The sequence below is a fragment of the Microcebus murinus genome, chromosome 13 (assembly GCF_040939455.1).
Source record: "Microcebus murinus isolate Inina chromosome 13, M.murinus_Inina_mat1.0, whole genome shotgun sequence".
Classification (NCBI taxonomy): domain Eukaryota; kingdom Metazoa; phylum Chordata; class Mammalia; order Primates; family Cheirogaleidae; genus Microcebus; species Microcebus murinus.
In genome coordinates this window covers 7,237,260-7,257,137 of record NC_134116.1, presented here as the reverse complement: position 1 = coordinate 7,257,137, position 19,878 = coordinate 7,237,260, and the positions used below count along the sequence as shown (strand labels likewise).

At 42.2% G+C, this 19,878-nt stretch overlaps 1 protein-coding gene across 5 annotated transcripts in view; it reads left to right on the top strand.

The window, feature by feature from the left end:
• Nucleotides 1-19,878, top strand: part of ARHGEF7 (Rho guanine nucleotide exchange factor 7) — a 170,891-nt gene that overhangs the window by 142,522 nt on the left and 8,491 nt on the right. For 4 of the 5 annotated variants that reach the window (XM_012751915.3, XM_012751917.3, XM_012751923.3 and 1 more), the window contains 6 exons: nt 2,067-2,145; nt 2,334-2,473; nt 4,949-5,173; nt 8,316-8,409; nt 12,335-12,424; nt 15,764-15,940. In XM_012751915.3, the coding sequence (XP_012607369.1) occupies nt 2,067-2,145; nt 2,334-2,473; nt 4,949-5,173; nt 8,316-8,409; nt 12,335-12,424; nt 15,764-15,940 (805 nt within the window). The remainder of the gene's footprint in view (nt 1-2,066; nt 2,146-2,333; nt 2,474-4,948; nt 5,174-8,315; nt 8,410-12,334; nt 12,425-15,763; nt 15,941-19,878) is intronic. The other variant, XM_012751920.3, reaches the window with a different exon arrangement.

The window sequence follows — 19,878 nt, the reverse complement described above, 5'->3', positions numbered from 1 at the left end:
CTGTAGTTTTCTGCTCTGCAAAATGGGTTGGACAAGGGACTGTGGATAAAGTGGAAGGGTGTGGCCTTGGATCTTTTGTAAGTGGTGCAGCACCACCCAGATACATCAGCAGATTTAAGGTAATATAAGGAGTAACGTGATTGTTTAACCTTTTTATTTTTTAGTCATTTCATTGCTTTTCTTTGCAAAAACATGACAGCTGATTTGAGGAGAAAGTGCAAGGGGGAGTTCTTTTCTGTTGCTACACTAATTTATAATGGTGATACCAAGTAGCTTATGTTTTTTCTGTATGTTTGGTAGATGCTCTTGGCAGGTGTTACTATTTTTCTTTCTTTTAAGTTAGAGAAACTAATACCCTTCTCATCAACTTTTTGAAGACTCACCAGTCACCAGATACTACTACAACGGAAGTCACCACCTTGTGTTCTCTGAGTTGCATTTCTGTACAGCATATGTTGCCTTATATTGTTGCCTTATATTGTTAGAGAACTCTGAGTCATAAGTAGACTCAGCTTTTTTGTACCTCCACAGAAGGTTTTGTCTGCCACCCAGTGAGGACAGTTATTCCAAAAGGAGCACTTTAATATTGCTAAAGCAAATATATACAGATAAGATCAGAAAAATAATGCTTTAATTTGTAAGTCTACTGCTGAGGAACCAGGTTATCTGTGGCTGAGATTGTACCCAGTAGGGTTTTCCTCCCAAACTGGCAGCAGCTACCCCTTTGTTAAATGACCCTGATAAACCTAAACTTGAGTCCTTTCCCATCAGCACTATCTGGCCTTGCACTAGGGAGAAGAGGTTGCCACTAGGACACCTTATTTTCTCATTCCCAGCACAGTTTCCTGGGAGGTTTTTCTCTTAGTGCAGAGATCCACAGTCTGTATCATTCATTTCTGCTATTAGGACATTGCATTCATTTCTGCTATTAGGACATTGGTTTTGAGGGATGTTAAAAAGTGTCAGATTCAGAGATACACTGGTGTTAAGATATGCCAGGTAGACAGTTGCACAGTTTTATTTTCTCAGGTCTTGTCTCTCAGAGCTGTTGAAATACATATGTGCATTATGAATCTTGGAAAAGTGTACACAGTTTGTAGCAGTTTTTAAGTACACCTGACCGCAGAAATGTCAAGTCTGCCATGCTTAGTGGCACACTTGCCCCTAAGGTTGTGGGCAGCCTCTGGGCAACCTCTCTGGTCAGACTGTGACACTGCTGCATGTCCTCAGTGGGGACACATTTCCTACACCTTGTTCAGAAGCATGGCTTTTAGAGGTGCTGATATAGAGTCCTGTCCCTTGGCTGACTAATTGTTGCCTAGGCAACTTGGTCCAAAACACCTGTAGACTTTGACTAAAAACTGGGTTGGCCACTGCATACCATGGTTTGTGTCAACCAGGATGTGTTACTTTATGTTCAGTTCTGCTTTGTTTATGGTGATCAGTTTGCATCTCCTTTCTGATGTCTCTCCATTGACATTGCCTGTTTCAGTTACTGATATTTTCTATTTTTAGGAAGGATGGGTTTGTCCACCATTTTCTGCACTCTGTGCAACATTTAGCATGACGACTTATTTTCTCCTTGGTAGACTACAGTGTAACTGTGAGATGTTTCCTATGCTTGCCTCAATTTCCCAGCCTTATTTCACCTTCAAATTTGGAGCTTCCTCTGCATTTCATTATAAGGCATATTCAGACTTCTTTTCTACAAAAAGCCATTTAAAATAGCTGCTATACACTCTAGTTTTTAAAATCGTGGTGTATAGTGTGTGTGTCCTGGTATTTGGTATTTGGGTTTAGAGTCACTCTTCAGATGAACTCTTTGTTCTAGATTGGTACTCTATACCTTTTGCCAGTTCAATCTCTTGATTATAGTACAGTATTATAATTTCTTATTAGAGATAGCTTTTTGTATTATACATGCATCTGCTATAAAGAAGAGCTTTTCTGGTGCACACAGTTCCTCTGCCATTCCTAAAATCATTTAATATTTACTTTAACAGTGATACCTTCTTTACTAGGAAAGCACTAATTGTTTTTTTTTTTGTGGGGGGGCTCTTTTTTAGGGAAAGCTACCAACGACAGGAATGACAATCACAAAGCTTGAGGACAGTGAAAATCATAGAAATGCATTTGAAATATCAGGTGATAGGCACAAACTGTGTGAATGCTGTCACGGGGACGAGAGAGGTAGCTTGTCATCCGCATGCAGGTTCTTGCTTGTGTATTTCAGAAGGTGATGTTTAAGTGTTGCTGAGTGATACTTGGGGGGTGCATGTGTGCATTTCTACATGTGTTTCCACTCTGGCCTATTTTGTTCTTATCTCTTTTAGGGAGCATGATCGAGCGGATATTAGTGTCATGCAACAATCAGCAGGATCTGCATGAGTGGGTGGACCACCTGCAGAAGCAGACGAAAGTCACATCGGTCGGAAACCCCACCGTGAAGCCTCACTCTGTGCCCTCCCACACCGTAAGGGCTCTCATGCCTCTCCTAGACTAAACGGGGGCTGCCTAGAGTTAAGCTATCCGCTAGTGATCAAGTGCTTTAAAGCTTAATCAATATTTGGATCAAGAATGCAAAATACTTGCCTCATATTTCTCTGCAAATATTTAGTCCTCGATTCATGATGATCATTCCAATGAAACAGCCCTAAATTATGTGTCCTCACACGAAATTCAGGGAGGCTTGGGTAGGAAGCCGCTTCTGCTCAGAGTGGTCCTAGAAGACTATCTTGGGGAGTTTATGCAAAACCCCCAAGAGCTACCACTCCTAGATGATTTTCCTGAGAATTTTAACTATATTCATTATGTTTAATTTAAGAAAACACAAAATAAGTCATTATGATAATAAGGACCAGATTTGTGTTAAAGTCATAAATTATAATTTTTGACTTACTGTTTTTATTTTAAGAAATTAGTTTATCTCTGAATAGCTCAACTGCTCTTTGGAGTTTTAGAGACTTTTATAATGTTTCAAAATAGATCAACACCAAAGTTTCAGCATTTAAACCTCTCTGTGCTGATGTTTTGTGCTGCAGAAATTGGTATTATTTTAATATTCATTATCTTTATCAAGTAATATTGAAAAACTGGGCAAACCTTTTAAAGAGCGAATTATGATTTTGTAGGCATTTTCAATGTGTAGATTTTCTTCATATCCCTGTTAGATTATTAGGATAGTTCCTACTCTTTAGCTTATTTTCTCATTTGTTATCCTTCATATTAAAGCTTTAACTCAAGAAGGATTGTTGTTGTGTAACATTCTGATCAAAGTTTCATGGTCTCACTATTTTTTGTAACACAGTTTGGAGGTTAAAACTACTCATTTACTTTAGCTGACATTATATTTTGAATGGCTGTGCCATTTGTAACTTCTCCATTCTTTTAAAAATATGGAAACACTTAGCTTTCGTGGAACTAAATTTATCCCAGGGACATATGTGTGTACATGTGTGTATTTATAAAGAACAATGGAGATGCTTTTTTGTTCAGACTTTCAATAACACCCAGAAACTCGACTTTATAAAATTTCCTATCAAGGAAACTTTTCTTGGTGGCTGGGCCCTGCATCTCAGTGTTGGCTATCATGTCTCTTGGGGCTGGGAAGGCATCCCTGCAGCTATAATGTCTCTGGGGGCTGGGAAAGCATCCCTGCAGCAGGGGAGGCACTGCACCACCTCCCGTTTGAAATGTGCCTTCTAGGGAGTCTCTTGTGGGATTATGTATCATCCCTGTGATCCAGCTGTATCCAGCTTAAATCATATTCTGATCTTAGCATAAAGCATACCTCTTTTGACTTTTTCAAGTTAAGGAGAAACAAAAGCAAACATCAGTTACTATGACATTATTGCTAGGAGGGATATTATGTATAATTTTATTCATCTATAAGTTACTTAGTTTGAAAAAAATTACTTGTAGTAGATATATAGCGTGATACAAGTCTCACACTTCCCTCCCCCATGGTAGGGCAGGGGAATATGATCCTTGAGCAAGTTTATTCTCTTCCTGAAACCATGGTATTGGCTGTTGGGGGGCCTTCCCTTCCACTGTGTGTCAGATGTTGGAGTCTGTAGGATGGTGACCTCACTCAGACTTCCAGGGCATAGAACTGCTCAGTGCACTCTCCCGATGAGCATGCCTTACTATTACTGGCTGATTTAAGGTCATTGGCTAATTTTGAGTGTTACTTATTTAATTTTTCTCATTTATCTGTCAGGGTGATGGAATATTTTTGGGTTTTCTAGGAACATAAACCTCATTAGTAACACCTTCCCCTGAGAAATTAGATTTTTGAATAAAGCTGAGTTTTCCAATAAAATAATTTATTTTATTCTAAGCATTATCAATTTTCTATAAAGAGCCAGAGAGTCATAAATATTTTTGGCTTTATGGGTCTCTGTTGCAACTGCCCTTTGCCCTGTAACACGGAAGCAGCCATAGAGAGGAGCAAGCCTGCTGTGTGCCAGGGAAATTTATTTTTTAAAAAACAGAACTAGGAGTCAGTCCCCAGTTTTGACCAACCTCTTTATCACCAGGTGGTGAACAATAAGCAGCCAGGAGGGTTACCATCCCCTATAGCCTTGATTCCCATATAGGGAACACCTGTTCTCTTGTAAAATTCTTATATGCTAAGGAAGTACATTTTTCCAGATCTTATTCTGTGCATATAAATGTGGCCCGTGGAGTGTTAGAGTGTTGGCCGTGGCGGAGCGCTGCCCCTCCTGGCCAGAGCAGATGCTATAGGGGAGCCCACCCTGTGGGGAGGCTTGTGACCCAGAAACTGAGTGCTGAGAGTCAGAGATCCAAAAGAAATGATAACCCAGGGCTTATTCACTTGGAGAGTTTTTAAAGAACAGGATAAAGTGTGTATGAAGCGTCCTTTTGTAGCGAGTGTGCTAGAGTCTCACATTCTGTCTCTGCCCTTCCTGCTCTGTGCCCTTGGCAGCTCCCCTCCCACGCGGTCACTCCGTCCAGCAAGCACGCGGACAGCAAGCCTGCACCGCTGGCGCCTGCCTACCACACGCTCCCTCACCCCTCCCACCACGGCACCCCGCACACCACCATCAACTGGGGACCCCTGGAGCCTCCGAAAACTCCCAAGCCTTGGAGCCTGAGCTGCCTGCGGCCTGCACCTCCCCTCCGGCCCTCCGCTGCCCTCTGCTACAAGGAGGTGAGGTCCTACGGCTGCTCAGACAGCCAGATGACAGTGAGCATGCCTCGAGATCTGTCCTCTGTATATAACAACATAGAGACTCGCTCTCTAGAACCATGAAGGAGGAATGCCATCCTTCTCTTGTCATTCACTCTATTGCTTCAAGGGCCTGGGAGGCCTGCAGTAAACCTGCACGGGAGGGCATGTGCAGCGTCCAATCCTGTCTGTGCTGTGCACGGAGGGACCTTTATGTGTTGACCCAAGGAAGGCCACTGCAGGGCTAGGAGCTAGGAGGAGGCTGAACCTGACATGGGTTTTTAACTTGCAGTTCATGAAAGATGTCACTTTATTTCTGCATGCTATTCTGCACCTTAGGATCCTTTTTTTTTAGTTTGTGATCCTGTCCAAGAAACCCTACATTTTGTCACCCAAAGCTATTTGAGTTAAAGAGGATATTTAGAGACAAAAATGAAAAATAATTATTTAAGGCAACTCCTCTCTTTGATGTGTAAGAAATCATAATGTGATCTTTATTTTTCTCCATTCTGATCCAGTATTTCTATATTTGTTAGGTGCAGTTAAAATCCAATTCTTACCCACAAATAAGTATTAAAAATTTCATACACCTTTACATAAAGCAACTTATTGAGGAAAGGAAGTGTCTTGAGAAATGTATTCTGAGAAGTATTTTCACTTGAGGAAACTAATAATTGAGTGTGGTTTTCATGAGAATGAATATGGTTACAAGTGTGAGAATGGTTGTGTGAGAATGAGTGTGGCAATGAGTGTAATTATGAGCATGAGTGTGATTATGAGTGTAATTATGAGCATGAGTGTGATTATGAGTGTATGAGAATGGTATGAGCAGGAGTGTCTGAGAATGAGTGTGGTTGTGAGTGTGAGCATAAGAACGAGTGTGGTTAGGAGTATGAGAATGTGTGATCATGAATGTGTGCATGGCAACGAGTGTGGTCATGGGAGTGTGAATACCAGTATGAGTGTGGGCATGAATCAGCATGGGGATGAATATGAGCATGAGCTTGAGTGTGATTGCAAGCTGTCCTGAGCATAAATGCAGTCGAGGGTGTGAGCAGGAGAGTCAGTATGCTTGTGAGTGTAAGTGTGAGTGTGGTGTTGCGACTCCATGTCCAGTCAAGGCCCACATTTGCCAAGGGAGCTGGAGAGACCCTCTCCCTGTTCCCGCTAGCGTCCCTAAGTTTTTTAAGACCCATAGAAGAATTTCTTACTTTGTAAGAAATTGTAAGTCAAAGCTTTCCCTTTTTTTGTTTGTTTGTTTTTTTAGTTCTTACTGACTTTCATTTTATGATAGATATCTTGCTGGTAGTCATGTGCTTAAGTCAGGATTTTTTTTTATCATGGGCAGTTACTTGAAGAACATGGGTATATGGGTGTTCTTTATTATGTAGGTCAGTATGTACACTGTAAAGAAAAAGTGAGATATTGCAGGCAAGAGCTGATGGAGATTAAATTACCAGGGAAGAAAATTGGGGTAAAACTGTTGGGCAAAGAACTACAAAGGATGAGGGAAGAGGTATTGAGGTAAACATAGATATTCTGAGTTTGGTAAACCTGGCTGTAGTTGCTTTGCTGGACTCCACATGAGAGAAAAGGTGTTAGAACTTTTAATTGTTGTCCATTATTACAAGTGCCTCCAAACTTTCGGTGGAAAGTGATCTTACAGATTGGAGTGTCAGGAAAGAAAGCTCACGCAGAGCCCTCTGCAGCCTGCATGTCTGGCTCTAGGAGTCACGAGTGGGGTGTGCTGGCCAGGGCCCTGATACATGTGCAGGTGCTCTCTGAGCAGGGGCAGGGTGTCTTGCCCAACGTCACTTTCTCTGTTTGCTTTGAATGAGGGAAGCTGTATAGCAAGGGTATATGTTTCTTCAGGAACTGATTTCTGCTGCATTTTTAAGAGCTTTTAAAATTTTTTATTTTGGGGCTGGCGTGGTGGCCCACACCTGTAATCCTAGCACTCTGGGGCCGAGGCGGAAGGATTGTTCAAGGTCAGGAGTTGGAAACCAGCCTGAACAAGAGCAAGACCCCGTCTCTACTGAAAATATAAAGAAATTAATTGGCCAACTAAAAATATATAGAAAAAATTAGCTGGGCACGGTAGCACATGCCTGTAGTCCCAGCTACTCAGGAGGCTGAGGCAGTAGGATCGCTTGAGCCATGAGTTTGAGGCTGCTGTGAGCTAGGCTGACGCCACGGCACTCTAGCCAGGGCAACAGAGTGAGACCCTGTCTCAAAAAAAATTATTTTTACAAAAAAGATTTTTAAAAGATAACTTTAAAAATCAAGCTTTGTTCCCTTTGTGTTTTCAGTCTGGTTCATTCCCAAGCACATCTCACATTCTGAGTTTTGGTTTCTCGTGATACGGTTCACGAGTGGTTTGTATGATGAAAATGATATGGGGTTGGCCATTTTTGATACCGATATTTAATAGATGCTTGTCTTGCTCACTTAGTTTTCTGTTTGTCTTCTGCACTGTTTAAGGAGATGTGTTCCAGAGGTGAGGGTGGACCGTCCCACTTTGGATGTGCTCTGCACCAGTAGGACTATGCACCTAGAGCACAGCCAGTGCCGGTCCCTTGCTATGTCTGTCCTCTGTGCTCCAGGCCAGGAAGCATCGCTCACTTTCTCTTCTTTTTCTCTGTGACTTCAAATCTTTTCTTAAAGTTAAGACTTGTTCTTTTTACTTGTCTGTCTTTTAAAAAATAGCCTTACTTTCCTGGTCTCTTTCTAGCTGGCTGTGCCAGGTGAGTCTGCTCCAGAATTCGTAGTCTCCCACCCCCAGGATGTCTACACGTTACCACCGACCCTTTCTTTCCTCTCCAGACACCACCAGCCTGCCTGCTGTTAACACTCCTGTTGTCATGGGATCCAAGTCACTCGAGGGTTTTTATTAGAGTCAAGAAATATTAGCCAGTGACTAATACTGAACATGCCCTATTAACTTTAAATGAACGTTCAGCAGCTAACAAAGAAAAAGTATGAGAGAAGGAGGAAGCTCTTAACAGTGGTTATAGTAATTTAATATTTCACCGTTAATTAACTGCAACCCTTTTTGATATGCCAGTAGAAATGACTGGCTTTGGCCAGTCATGTTATGGCAGCATTTTTTCTTTCTCTTCCCTAGGATCTTAGTAAGAGTCCCAAGACCATGAAAAAGCTGCTGCCTAAGCGCAAGCCTGAACGGAAGCCTTCGGACGAGGAGTTTGCCTTGCGGAAAAGTGAGTGCCTGTGGGTGTGTGTGGAGGACATGCCTCCTTGTCATGCAGCCACAGTGGTCACGGGAGGGGAGGGAATTGGTGGCTTTCGATGGACTACACCGTGAGGCAGCGAGAGAAACAAGCTGCTGTGCGTTTGCACAGTTGACCAGGAGCAGTTTCTGCGTGTCAGTGTTGGTGGTGATGGGCACGTGCTTCGTAGCACACACAGCCCTGGAGCCTGCGTTCATCTAGGAGTCTGAACCAGGCCTGGGCTTTAGCTCTGGGGTCTCGCTTGCTCTTCTGGTTTAAGTGCTGTAATTCCCAAAGCGTGCTCCCCACCTGCCAGGAACAGGATTTATTTTCTCGTGCCAGAGTTGTACCCATCACCCTGTTCTTTTGCTGTGGGTCTCTTTTCTGCTAGAGGTAGGTATGTGCTTTTCTTGGAACTACCACTCAGGGCTGGACATCTGAGAGGCCAAGGCAGCATGTGACCCAGCTCTAGGTCTCTCTCACAGCCGCTCACAGTGAGCACCTTACACCCATCAGGCGCTTACATGATAGCTTTGGATTGAGGAGAACTGTTTCTAGAAGAAGTGATTAGAAAGATTCACTGTCCTCTCCCAGCCCATTTCTTCCAGCATCTGACCTTCCCTAGGGGTGACCTCCAGGAGGGGTGCTCATGGGCAGAGGCTGTGGGGCTGCTTGGTACTAAAGGAAGACGCCAGGTGGGGAGATGGGCTGGCCTTAGGGAAGTCCCAGGGTCCGTCCCCAGGGTTCTGTCTGACTCAGACTGCCCTGTCTGGGGCCTCTTACTCCACCTCCCCCAGCCTCAAGAGGGGTTGTCAGCAAGCTGGCAGGAGAGGCCTGTGTCGGGTCTTCACAACTCCCAGTCCTTGCTCCTCCTCTTCACGGCAGCCACTGGGGCCCTGCAGGAATCCATTTCCACAAGGAGGCTGCGGGAGAGATGTTTCTTTCTGTCAGAACTTGGGGGAAGGCTGCAGAGTAGCCCAGTAGCTGGGACCATGATGCGCCTCACCCCCGTGTGGTCTGTGGGAGGGCTTGGTGAGAGGGCTCCCTGACTCTGCCAGCATGTTCCCTCTCCTGACCTCGTCTCCCAGTGTCACAGCAGCAGGCACCACTGCGTGGGGCCCTCCTCTCGGCAGTTCGAGTCCTGACCCTAGCGCAGTGCACTCCAGAGCCCCTCCTGAGGTGGGCAAGGCCTGGGGTCCAGCAGCAAGACCCAAGACCTAGGCCCATTCACCTGCCCGCTCTGCCCTGACTGGCTGTGCTGTCGATCCTCTCAGAAGGGGTGGGAGTCCCCGATGTGGGATGTTCTGTGGGCCTCCTCCCTCCACAGCCATGTCTTGGCACTGTTTATGTGAAGAGCCGGAGTCAGGAGCTGGCTGCAGTGAGTGGTCGTTCATTCAACACGTCCACACCTTCACGTGCTGGGGTGAGGGATTTGGCAGTGGCTGAAAGAGAAATCCTGTCCTTGTGGAGCCTGTATTTTAGGAGAAAGATCGAGAGAAGAAATAGAACAAGGGGGTGATAAAGTATGTGGGCTTTGCAGTACCACAGAGGCCCGGCGGGAAGGGCTCGGGGTTGTTGGTCAGGGGCATTGTGAGCAGAGACGTTGGGCTGAGGACACATCAAGCCAAGTCTGGAGAGGGCGCTTCGACCTGGTCACAGAGACCCTGGGCAGGAGCCCGTGATGTGTTAAAGGGGCTGTGGAGGCTGCTCCGTGGGCCAGAGCTGCCTGCTTCCCGTGGAGCAAGCATGACTTGAGCACCTTGAGCAGCGGGCAGCCACGGCTCAGTTTTGTACCAGGGACCTGATTGTCATGTGGAGAGTGGATGGGCAACGATGAAAGCAGGGAGCCAGACTGTGAGAGTGAGGGGGGGTGTCCTGGACCAGGTATTCAGTGAAAATGAAACTTGCAGCAGCAGTACTCAACTGGTGTGATTTGCCCCCAGGGAACATTTAGCAGTGTCTGAAGACATTTTAGTTGTCACAGCTGGGTAGGGTGCTGCTGCTGTCAGGTGATAGAAACCAGGGCGCTGCTCAGCTTTCTACAGTGCACAGGACAGCTATCTGCAGAGCGCCGCCTGACCATGGCCAGCAGTGCCGAGGCTCTCAGCTGCACAACTGCAGGGTGCGTCCATGAACTGGAGTGGGAAGGAAGCGGTGTCAGGTAGCCAGCCCTCATGTGGCTCTGACCCTCGTGAAAATTCGGGGCTGGTGGTGGGAGTTCCAGAGTGTACTCAGAGCTTAGATGGCATTTCAGGCATGAGGTCGCATAGACATAGAAGACAAGAAACAAGAGGGCCTGAGATGGTCTTAGCAGGTTAGGGAGAGGAATTTAAGGAGGGACCCATGGGATAAACTGAACATTTAGTATGGACTGAAAAGTAGTTTCATATAAATGATCTCTGTGTAAGTAGTGCCTTGTGCATAGTAAGTGCTTAGTAAACTGTACTGCTTTGAAGTCAGGTTGTAATTTTGTAAGTTATTTTAAGCTTTATTACATTCAGAATCTTAAAAATTTTTCTAGTTTGTGAAACAGTGCAACATAGAAAATGTGTGCTGTCCTTTCATTAATGAGCCCTCGCCCAACCTTTGTGATGAGAAACCCATCAGTAATGGTGGTAGGCCATGGGAAGCCACCGTCCTGAGTCTGTCTTTCCCCGTGGTGCGATGAGTTTGTATTTGCCTTGTCTTACGTCAGTGCAATGCGTCATGTCCCTATGAAGATCGTTCTCCTGCCTGTGGAATTACTGTGCACGTGCCTTTCATGGGATCCAGCTACTTAAATGTTGCCTTTCTTACTCCTCAAGGAGTAGCTTATTATAGGAAACCTGTTAAATGATTCCTGTTAGTGAAATTCAAATCTTTTTCTCAATAGCGCTTAAACTTTTGGTACTATAAATACTTAACTTGGCTTTATGTATTTTATTCCTTTAAACTGAAATTGAGGCTTAATAAGAATACATAGCTGTAAATATTTTTGCCTTCCATTCTTTCCACATTTTTTGTTAAAGTAAGCCTTTTAAAATATTTATTCAAGTAAATCTTAGAAAACATAGAAACAGAAATATAGAAAAGAAACAGTTTACCCACAGGATTGAGTCCAGGTAGTCCATTTGATATTCAGTCAGCTCTAGCTGGGTCGTGAGGCACTGCCTAATGCTGCTGCCCCTGGCTGCTGTTACTCCAGAAGATTCTATCTACCCTCAGAGCCTGTGATCTCTAAGTGGAGATGAAGCTGAGTCCAGTAACCCACTGTTTAAAGAAGAGCTCTGGAGCGACACCTCAGTTCAGGCTTTATAACTGCCTTAGATTAAATTCTAGTGGGATTTTGTGGATCAGAGGGAATACTTCTTCTAGAGCCCTAGATGATACAGTCAAACCGCCCTTCCAGAGAGCCGTGCCTGTTGTGGCTTCCACCAACCAGCTGAAGCTTCTCCTTTCCTTCTGTCCACATCAGTACGAGAGCACAGGCTTGTTTGTATCAGGCTGGGATGTGAAAATATGAAGACAGTATTTAAGTTTTCATTTCTTATTTTCATGAGACTGAGTATCTTTCAATACTCAGGGATTGAATCCCTCAATAGGGATTGTCTGTGTTCTTATTTTTGGTATGCTTATTTCTCTTGTTTGCCCTTTCTAGTTTCAGACTGGGGATGCTATTTTCTTATGGGTCAGTAGGCCATCCTTTGTGAGTTAGGATATCAGCCCTTTGCCAGATACATTGCAGATAAAATGTTTTTAAAAATTAAAAGCTCTTTTAAATATAACTGTTTTATAAGTATTTACAAAACAGTTATGTGACAAAATAAAAGGAGAGGTTCTCTTAATTGTCAGTTTTGGCTGAGTTGATGACTGCATCTTTCTCACTAGTGGTATCAGTGACTGAGTAGATTGTGAAGTATCATGTTTCTCTTGACAGGCACAGCTGCTTTGGAAGAAGATGCTCAGATTCTGAAAGTCATTGAAGCTTACTGTACAAGCGCCAAAACACGGCAAACCCTCAATTCAAGTAAGTTTCACAGTAATTTCCTGGGAATTGGGGTGGTTTATTCTGTTTTGTTTCAAGTGACGATCTGAAGGAGACTACACTCTCCCTAGTGGGATGCACCAGTGGGGTGTAAGCAGAGTGGCTGTGTGAGCCTCAGGCCCTGGTCTTCTCAGCTGTGGGCAAAGGAGCTGTGTGTGATTTTCTAGATAACGTTGTGCTAGAAAATATTTAAGTATCAGATACAGCCAGAATTTATAAAACTTCTTTTGCTAAAGAAGATGTGTTTAGAAGACAGTGGAAGATTAGTGCCTTTATTTCAGCTATTTAAACTATTGTTATAGTATTGAGATTTTTTTTAGCTGCTTATTGTCCCAAATATAAAGCTAGAGCAAGGCTTCTTTTAGCTTTTTTTTTTTTTTTAAGCTATTGCTTTTTTCCCCTTAATTTTCAGAAATTAACAACTAATTTATTTGGTAGATTTCTGAACCACAGAATTTACCTGTGTCTTATGTGTAATGTCTATGAAAAAATTTTTATCTAGTACTTGGACAGCAAGATGGCTTTTTTTTTTCCCTTTAACTCTTCCCCAGCGGTTAAGAGTGAAACACATTGTGGTGGCAGCTGACGGAGCAGTGGGTGCTGTTTGTTCAGGGAAGGGGCTGCTGGCATCCCCTGACCATCCCCGGTCCCCAACCTGTGGCCGACAGGTTGTGGGCATGTGGTGCCGGGCCATGGGTACCACAGCTTGTCCTTTTGTCGTGCTGCTTCTTAGGTGGTTTTTTCCTTCTTTTTTAAAGAACTAGATAATTTATATATTACTTAAGTATAAAAACCTGGTTTCTATTATACTTTAAGATTCAATTATCTTTCCACCTTGACTTTGGGCAGATCATTTATCTCACCTCTTCATTTTCGTCACCTGCAATGTGGGTTTGAATTAGTGTCATGTCTTATTTTAACCTAACACTAAAAGGAAGGATAAGGTGGGAAAGGACTTTACATGCTTTATTTTTGTTGAAGAGGACGGCTGTGATGATAGGGCTGGCAGGGTTAAATCTTAGGTAGAATCTATGGATTATTTGGAAACATCTTTGTTTTTTTTTTTTACCATTTCCAGTATTTACCAGTACTGTACCATATCCCACCTGTGACATTAAGACATTTTGCCAAGGGTCAGTACTGTCCTTCTTTTGTCCATACTTTGGTAGAAACACCTATTTGTAGTAATACTCTACAGAATAGGGAAGAAATGAAAAGACCTGGGTAAACTGTCAAAATGTGGATAAATATATGTATAATCAAGCAGTAACTTATAAATACACATTGTGATTAAAGGTATTACATTTTCATAATTTGATAGTGATTTTATTTTAAGTAATAGACGATAAGATATGGCCATAGAGTTTTGGATTTGAAATTTTTTTTAAGTCATCTCAGTTTTAATTACTTAAAATTTTTTAACTCGATGGTCTCAGTTAAACAGACCAGATTCATTTGGCCTTTCATGTTCATGGGTTCTGCATCTACAAATTGTAGACAAAAAATCTTTGAAAAGAAACAATAAAAATAATACAACAATAAAACAATACAATTAAAAGTCAGTATAGAATACCAACTATTTACATAGCACTTACATTGTATTAGGTATTGTAAGTACTCTAGAGATGATTTGAAGCATATGGGAGGATGTGTGTAGGTTGTATCAAGGACTTGAGCATCTGAGGGTTTTGGTATCTGAGGGGAGTCCTGGAACCAATTCCTGGAGCATTCTGAAGGACAGCTGTGTGTGAGCTCTGTGTATGTCACAGCACAGGCCACCTTCTTCATGATAAGTGGCAGTGCCCTGTGGTGTGCCTGTGGTGTGCCTGTGGCATGCTCTACTGCTTCCCGCTGCCTGAGGATGGCCCATAGCTCCTTTTCTTAGGTTGCCTGTATTACGAATTTTTATTCCTCCTGTGCAAGAAAAGTTTCAGATGATACATTGATTTCTGTTTTTAATCGATATTATGGGCAAACAACTCTGGGGCCTCAGAGGGCTTATAATGTATATATCCTTAAACCTAACACTCTTTAAAAACCAGGAAATAAGAGGAGAAATCGATTGTGCTGGAAAGGTGGCATGCATAATCAAGACTTTTGGAAACGGGATCATAATGAAAGCAGCTCTTTTTATATTAAGTGTTTAGTAAAATAGTTTTTAGAAGGATAACATGTATATATCTAAAATTCAGCTCTGTTTAGTCTACATTTAGATACTAAGAAGACTTTATAAACCAAATGTCTTTGGTCTTGATTTCTGTCTCAAGGAATTAATGACCTTCTCAGAGTCTTGTTGTGGTCTTGGAACAGAGGTCGTTTAGATCAGAAGGAGGAACAGGCATGGAGCCAGTGGCTACCGTGGTGTGCCGAGCACCGTCACGCCACGGCACAGAGAGCCCAGCTCCCCAGTGAGGGCTGCAGCCCTGCGTGCCTCTCAGCCTGCTGCCTGGCCAGGGTCATTGCTCGCAGTTGCCAGCCACCCTGGAATTATATCTCTTCTACTGTTTTGTACAACTTCCTTCTGTTCTCCTTTTATTGATAACATTGTGGCATTACCAGTTCGTGTCTGTTCCTGACGGCAAAGGTCTGCCTCAGGGTCAGTGACAGTGCAAAGAGATTCAGTTCCCCACTGTCCGCACACCTGGCGCTGAGCTCTTACGAACGCTGAGAGCAGGTAGTGAGTGGGTGGTGGGAAGGCCATGGGCCCTGGGTAGTACCTTTTTCCCCTCTGAAATTTTCACAGTGGTTATAGATTGATAAGGTAAGTTTAGACTCTCTCCACCTCCTGGTGTAGTTGAAGAAGTAAGTCAAAATCCCTTTGATGTTATTTTGCACTTAATACACCTACTTATTGAATAGGAAACCATTTTTAAGTAGCCACATAAGTGATGCCTTTTACAGACAATGTCCTAAATGAGATTATTTGTTAATAGAATGTGGAATAGAATTGGTTAATTGCCAAGTGTTTATAGAATTATCTTTTGGACATGGGTGTAATTTATAAAAGATTTCTTAAATGAGGGCTTTATAGCAATATCTTGAAAAAAGAGCAATTTGGAAACAATATCATGTGTTAGGTTTATTTAAATAATAATTGATCTGGTTTTATTCTAAGCATTGTGCTAAGTTCATTATTAAAACCCAGCCATAAATGTGGAGAAATAAACATTGTTGCATTTTTTAACAGTATTTTCTCTTTTCCTTCTTTTCCCATCACCTTTTGCTTTTGTTCCATGTTTTTGGTTGTGGCTCTTCCTGTCTGTTCTCCTTCTCACCCCACCCTGCCTGTCACACCTGTCACGTCACCCCACCCTGTCTTAGCATGGCAAGGCACTGACCTGATGCATAATCACGTCTTGGCTGACGACGACCAATCAAGTCTAGACTCCTTGGGTCGTCGCAGTAGCCTTTCTCGTTTGGAGCCTTCAGACCTCTCGGAAGACTCTGACTATGACAGTATATGGACAGCCCATAGTTACAGAATGGGTTCTGCATCTCGTAAGAGCTGTTGCTCATATATCTCTCACCAGAACTAATGCACTTCTGAGCTTTTCTTAACAAATGCTTGTGGTATCGCAGCCTGCTTTTCTTAGATGTTTTCTTGCTGTTCCTTGTCTCTTTTATGTGATATTTTAACAACTTTTGAGAGTGTTCCTGGTATTTCCCGTTGTACTTTGTGGAGGCTTAACTGCCACTTCGAGTTTACATTAAGACCCTGACTGCTGAGAGTGGTATGTTCAATGAGCCTGTACCTGAGGATGCTTTCCTCAATGGATAGTTGTTTTATAGCTCCAAATGGTTTGGGTTTTTTTTTTCTCAGTGTAGCAACTGTTTCATTTCTTTTTGGATACAGCTGTATGAACACTTTTATATTTTATACTGAAACCACACAGGTTTGTGATCTAAGTGCCACAACATGGAGAAGACCTGGCTTTATACCCAGGGACCTAAATTTTTCATGTATGATGAACATGTTTGATAAAGTAGTTGTAGAGAGACAAGAAGATGTGCAGCAAAAGCACTGAGCCAGTTCTGAGCTTGTGTTCTGGTAATCATGCACAATGGTGTATAGCTCTGGGCCTTGGCAAGTGCACAGAGGGACGGGCGTCACGTGTGTTCAGAGATGTCCTCACCTCACAGCTCTGTGCTCTTCCATGTCCTGCATTGTAGCTGTGAAGTGGCAGAGCTTACTGTCATGACTCAGATGTTCATGCTCATCTTCACACCAAACTTTGCTGAACTGCAGTGATTTCTGTTATATGGCACTTAGCAAGCCTAAACTACTCTCTACTAAAGTCTCTATACTAAAGATTTAAAGTCTAAAATCTGAAACATTCAGCCTCTGCAAGTATAGACTAGACTGCGTTCAGAGAGGCTTTTGGTAGACTTAAAAAGTCAAGTGCTTTGGCTTTAGTCACAGCCTGGCTGGCCCCTGTCATCTGTACTTATGCTGTCTATAAGAGCCATTAGCACATTCTTGTTTTCAGCAAACCAGCTGCAGTGAAACTCCATTTACAGCAACCCATAATGTAAAATCCTAATGCTTCATTATAGTGGGATATCAATATCGAAGTCCACCGAAGACTTTACTAGTTGCCATGTAATTCACTTATAAGAAAATCTCCCCCACTTTTCTGGGATTTGTTGTAAGGAGTTTTCACTAGCCTCTCTCAGACTAATTTCTGCTTCAAAGAGAACTGAATGTGACGTGTTGCATTCAGTTGTAACATCAAATCCACCTCTAGTCATCGCTCAAGAGGCCGAACTGTGTTCTCTTCCATGCATACACTCTATTCAGTGTTAAAATGGAAGCTTATGGTTGTGTTGTAAGTATTCACTGAAAGAGGATGCCACAGTGCATCAGGAATAACGTTTCTTCCTTCCTTTAGGGTGGCTGTAATTCCAGGTTGCTGCTATTTCTTTTCCGACCACCCCCTCCTTCGCCAAACCCATGTATTCAGTGTTCTGATGTTTGCGCAGAGTGACCTCTGATGCAATATCAGTCATGTCCTGGAAGCTGGGTTGTGCTGCTCACAAGCCCAGAGGTGCTAGTGAGGTCCTGGCAGTAGCTCATTGTGTGGAAAGTCGGGCAGCTTCTTTCTGCATGGAATGGGGTGATGGCACAGAAGTCATTAGGGCCACGGTTCATTCCCAGGTAGCATCTGAACTGCTTATGCCAGCTGGAGATTTCATATTTTTATATCAATTAGCATAAATAAGAAAGTCAAGGAGTAATCTTTAAATTTAGTCAAAGCCCAGTATTAATCTCCAGTAAAGATGGGGTTTATATATGTCCAGCCAAATAGCAAATTGAATTTTGGAGAAATGTGATAACTATGAAATTTATATACTTACTCAATATCATACAATGGGTTGAGAAGCAATTTTGGTTTTATATTTCATAGAGAATCTTCTTTTCTAATATTAATAGTAGAATGTCTTTTTGTTTGCTTGGAGACTGATAATTAGTGCATTGGTTTAGATGCCTTTGCCATGCCTTAGTAAAACTTGGGTTGCCTGTCATGTGCTATGTATACCACACATTGGAATACAGTTGCTGCACTTTTTTTTTAATGCCAAGTATCATTCGATTATCTTAATAATTTTCGTTGATATTCTATACACCAAAGTTTTGACAATTTAACATCATTGCTTTTTGTACCAGTTACAGCATTTTGAGGATGCTTTTTTGTTGATGCTAAGATCACTGCAAAATAATAACCTTTTTCGTTGTTTGCATTTGTTTTGAATGTCTAACACCATTAGTTTTTGTGACCTGGTTAAGAAATATTTGTGCCACAGGCCCAAAAGACAGTTCTCATGTGGCAGTGGTGATATGGCATTCAAAGGGCCAGTGTTTCTATTTTTGTGGAACTTTAGTCATGCTGATAATAGTATCTTCTGTTTATACAGTTCTGTAATATCTGTGTGTACAGTTAGTATTATGATGAAAGGATGAAGAATCTGAACTCGAAGGTAGGTTTAAGCCATCATTAGGCCCTTTGCAAGTGGCCTAAATGGTGTTCCCATTGAACTAACACTTGCCACAAGTATATAATAAGCTATATTAATTATGTGTTTTGCATAAAATTGTCAAAACACAGTAATGTGTACATAGTGGTATAAGATCTTGAAAAAATCTATATATTGTGCTCTTTACTGTGAATGGGAAAAGCCATTTTTAGTAGGTGATTACCATTTGAAAAACACTGGATGTACATCTGAATGTTGCATTGTATTGTACAGTATGCATATTATTGTTTGTGGTTGCATATGGCAATGAAGTGTTTGTTTTATAAAAAAAATCTGTTATGTACAGTTGAAATAAATTTTGCATTTGCTAGCCCGTGGCTTTTAATATTTGTTACATGGGGGAGGGGGAGTAGCATAGTTTGCAGTTGAATGTGATTTAGCTGTTCTTGCTGAACAAAGGCGGCAGGCCAGTCAGTAGAACACTTTCTGTCTGACCTGAGAGAAAAGCTTGCACTTTCTTGGTTAAATAGGTTCAGAACAATACAGGTTCACTCCTTATACATTTTTATTTCATTTGTTTCCTGCTTCCAATTTTTTAAAAACAAGTTTTCAATTACTGGAAAGTTTGTTTCCAGAAAGAAGCATTATTGTTTTTTGTGCTTAGAAGTCTTTTATTTACCCTAAAGTCAGTTTTTCATTTTTGTCTTATAAAGTGCATATCAGTCTGACTCAGAGAAATGAAGCAGAATAAAAGAAAAGAAGGAGAAGTTCTGTGATAGGTACAGAGCTTGGACAAGGTGCAGACAGTAAATGCTGTTTTTTTATTTTTTTTTTCCTGAGAAAAATAAATTAGCCATAAATAACAAGGTGGCCTAGATGACTTTTGAGAGATTTTATTAAATAAATTTTTTAAAGTATAGTATTTTGCTCCATTATGAAAGTTATTTTAGTTTCAGTTGATTATAATTAGATTCAGATATTTAAAAAGTAATGAATTTAAGAAACTGAGTTATACAACAACTGTGCTAGACTGCTGGCTGGATAGGCAGGTATTCGTTTCTGACAAGCTTAAACTGATTTTAGTCTTTTTGTGCAGGCAGACTTATACATTCGTGCACACACATCATACAGCACCCTGGATCTGACAGTTGGGCTGTGTTACTCCTGAAACATTTAGTTGTGTGTGTCAGATAAGGCCTCCCCGCATGGTGTAACAACCAAGAAGGGTGCTGCGACTTAGCCCCTGGGACTGTCCCTGCTCTGTTACTGCCTGGGCAAGTCATCTCGTCTATAAAATGGAAATACTGGATTAGATCTGTGTGTCTTAAACTAAGGTCCACAGTTCTCTAGGGATTTGTGAATGTTTGGGGGTAGGGGGAGGTAGAGTTCTCAGATATATCTAGAATTTTAACTTCTGTGCTCATATGATACAAGCATGTTCTCAGGCTTACGGAATACCCCTT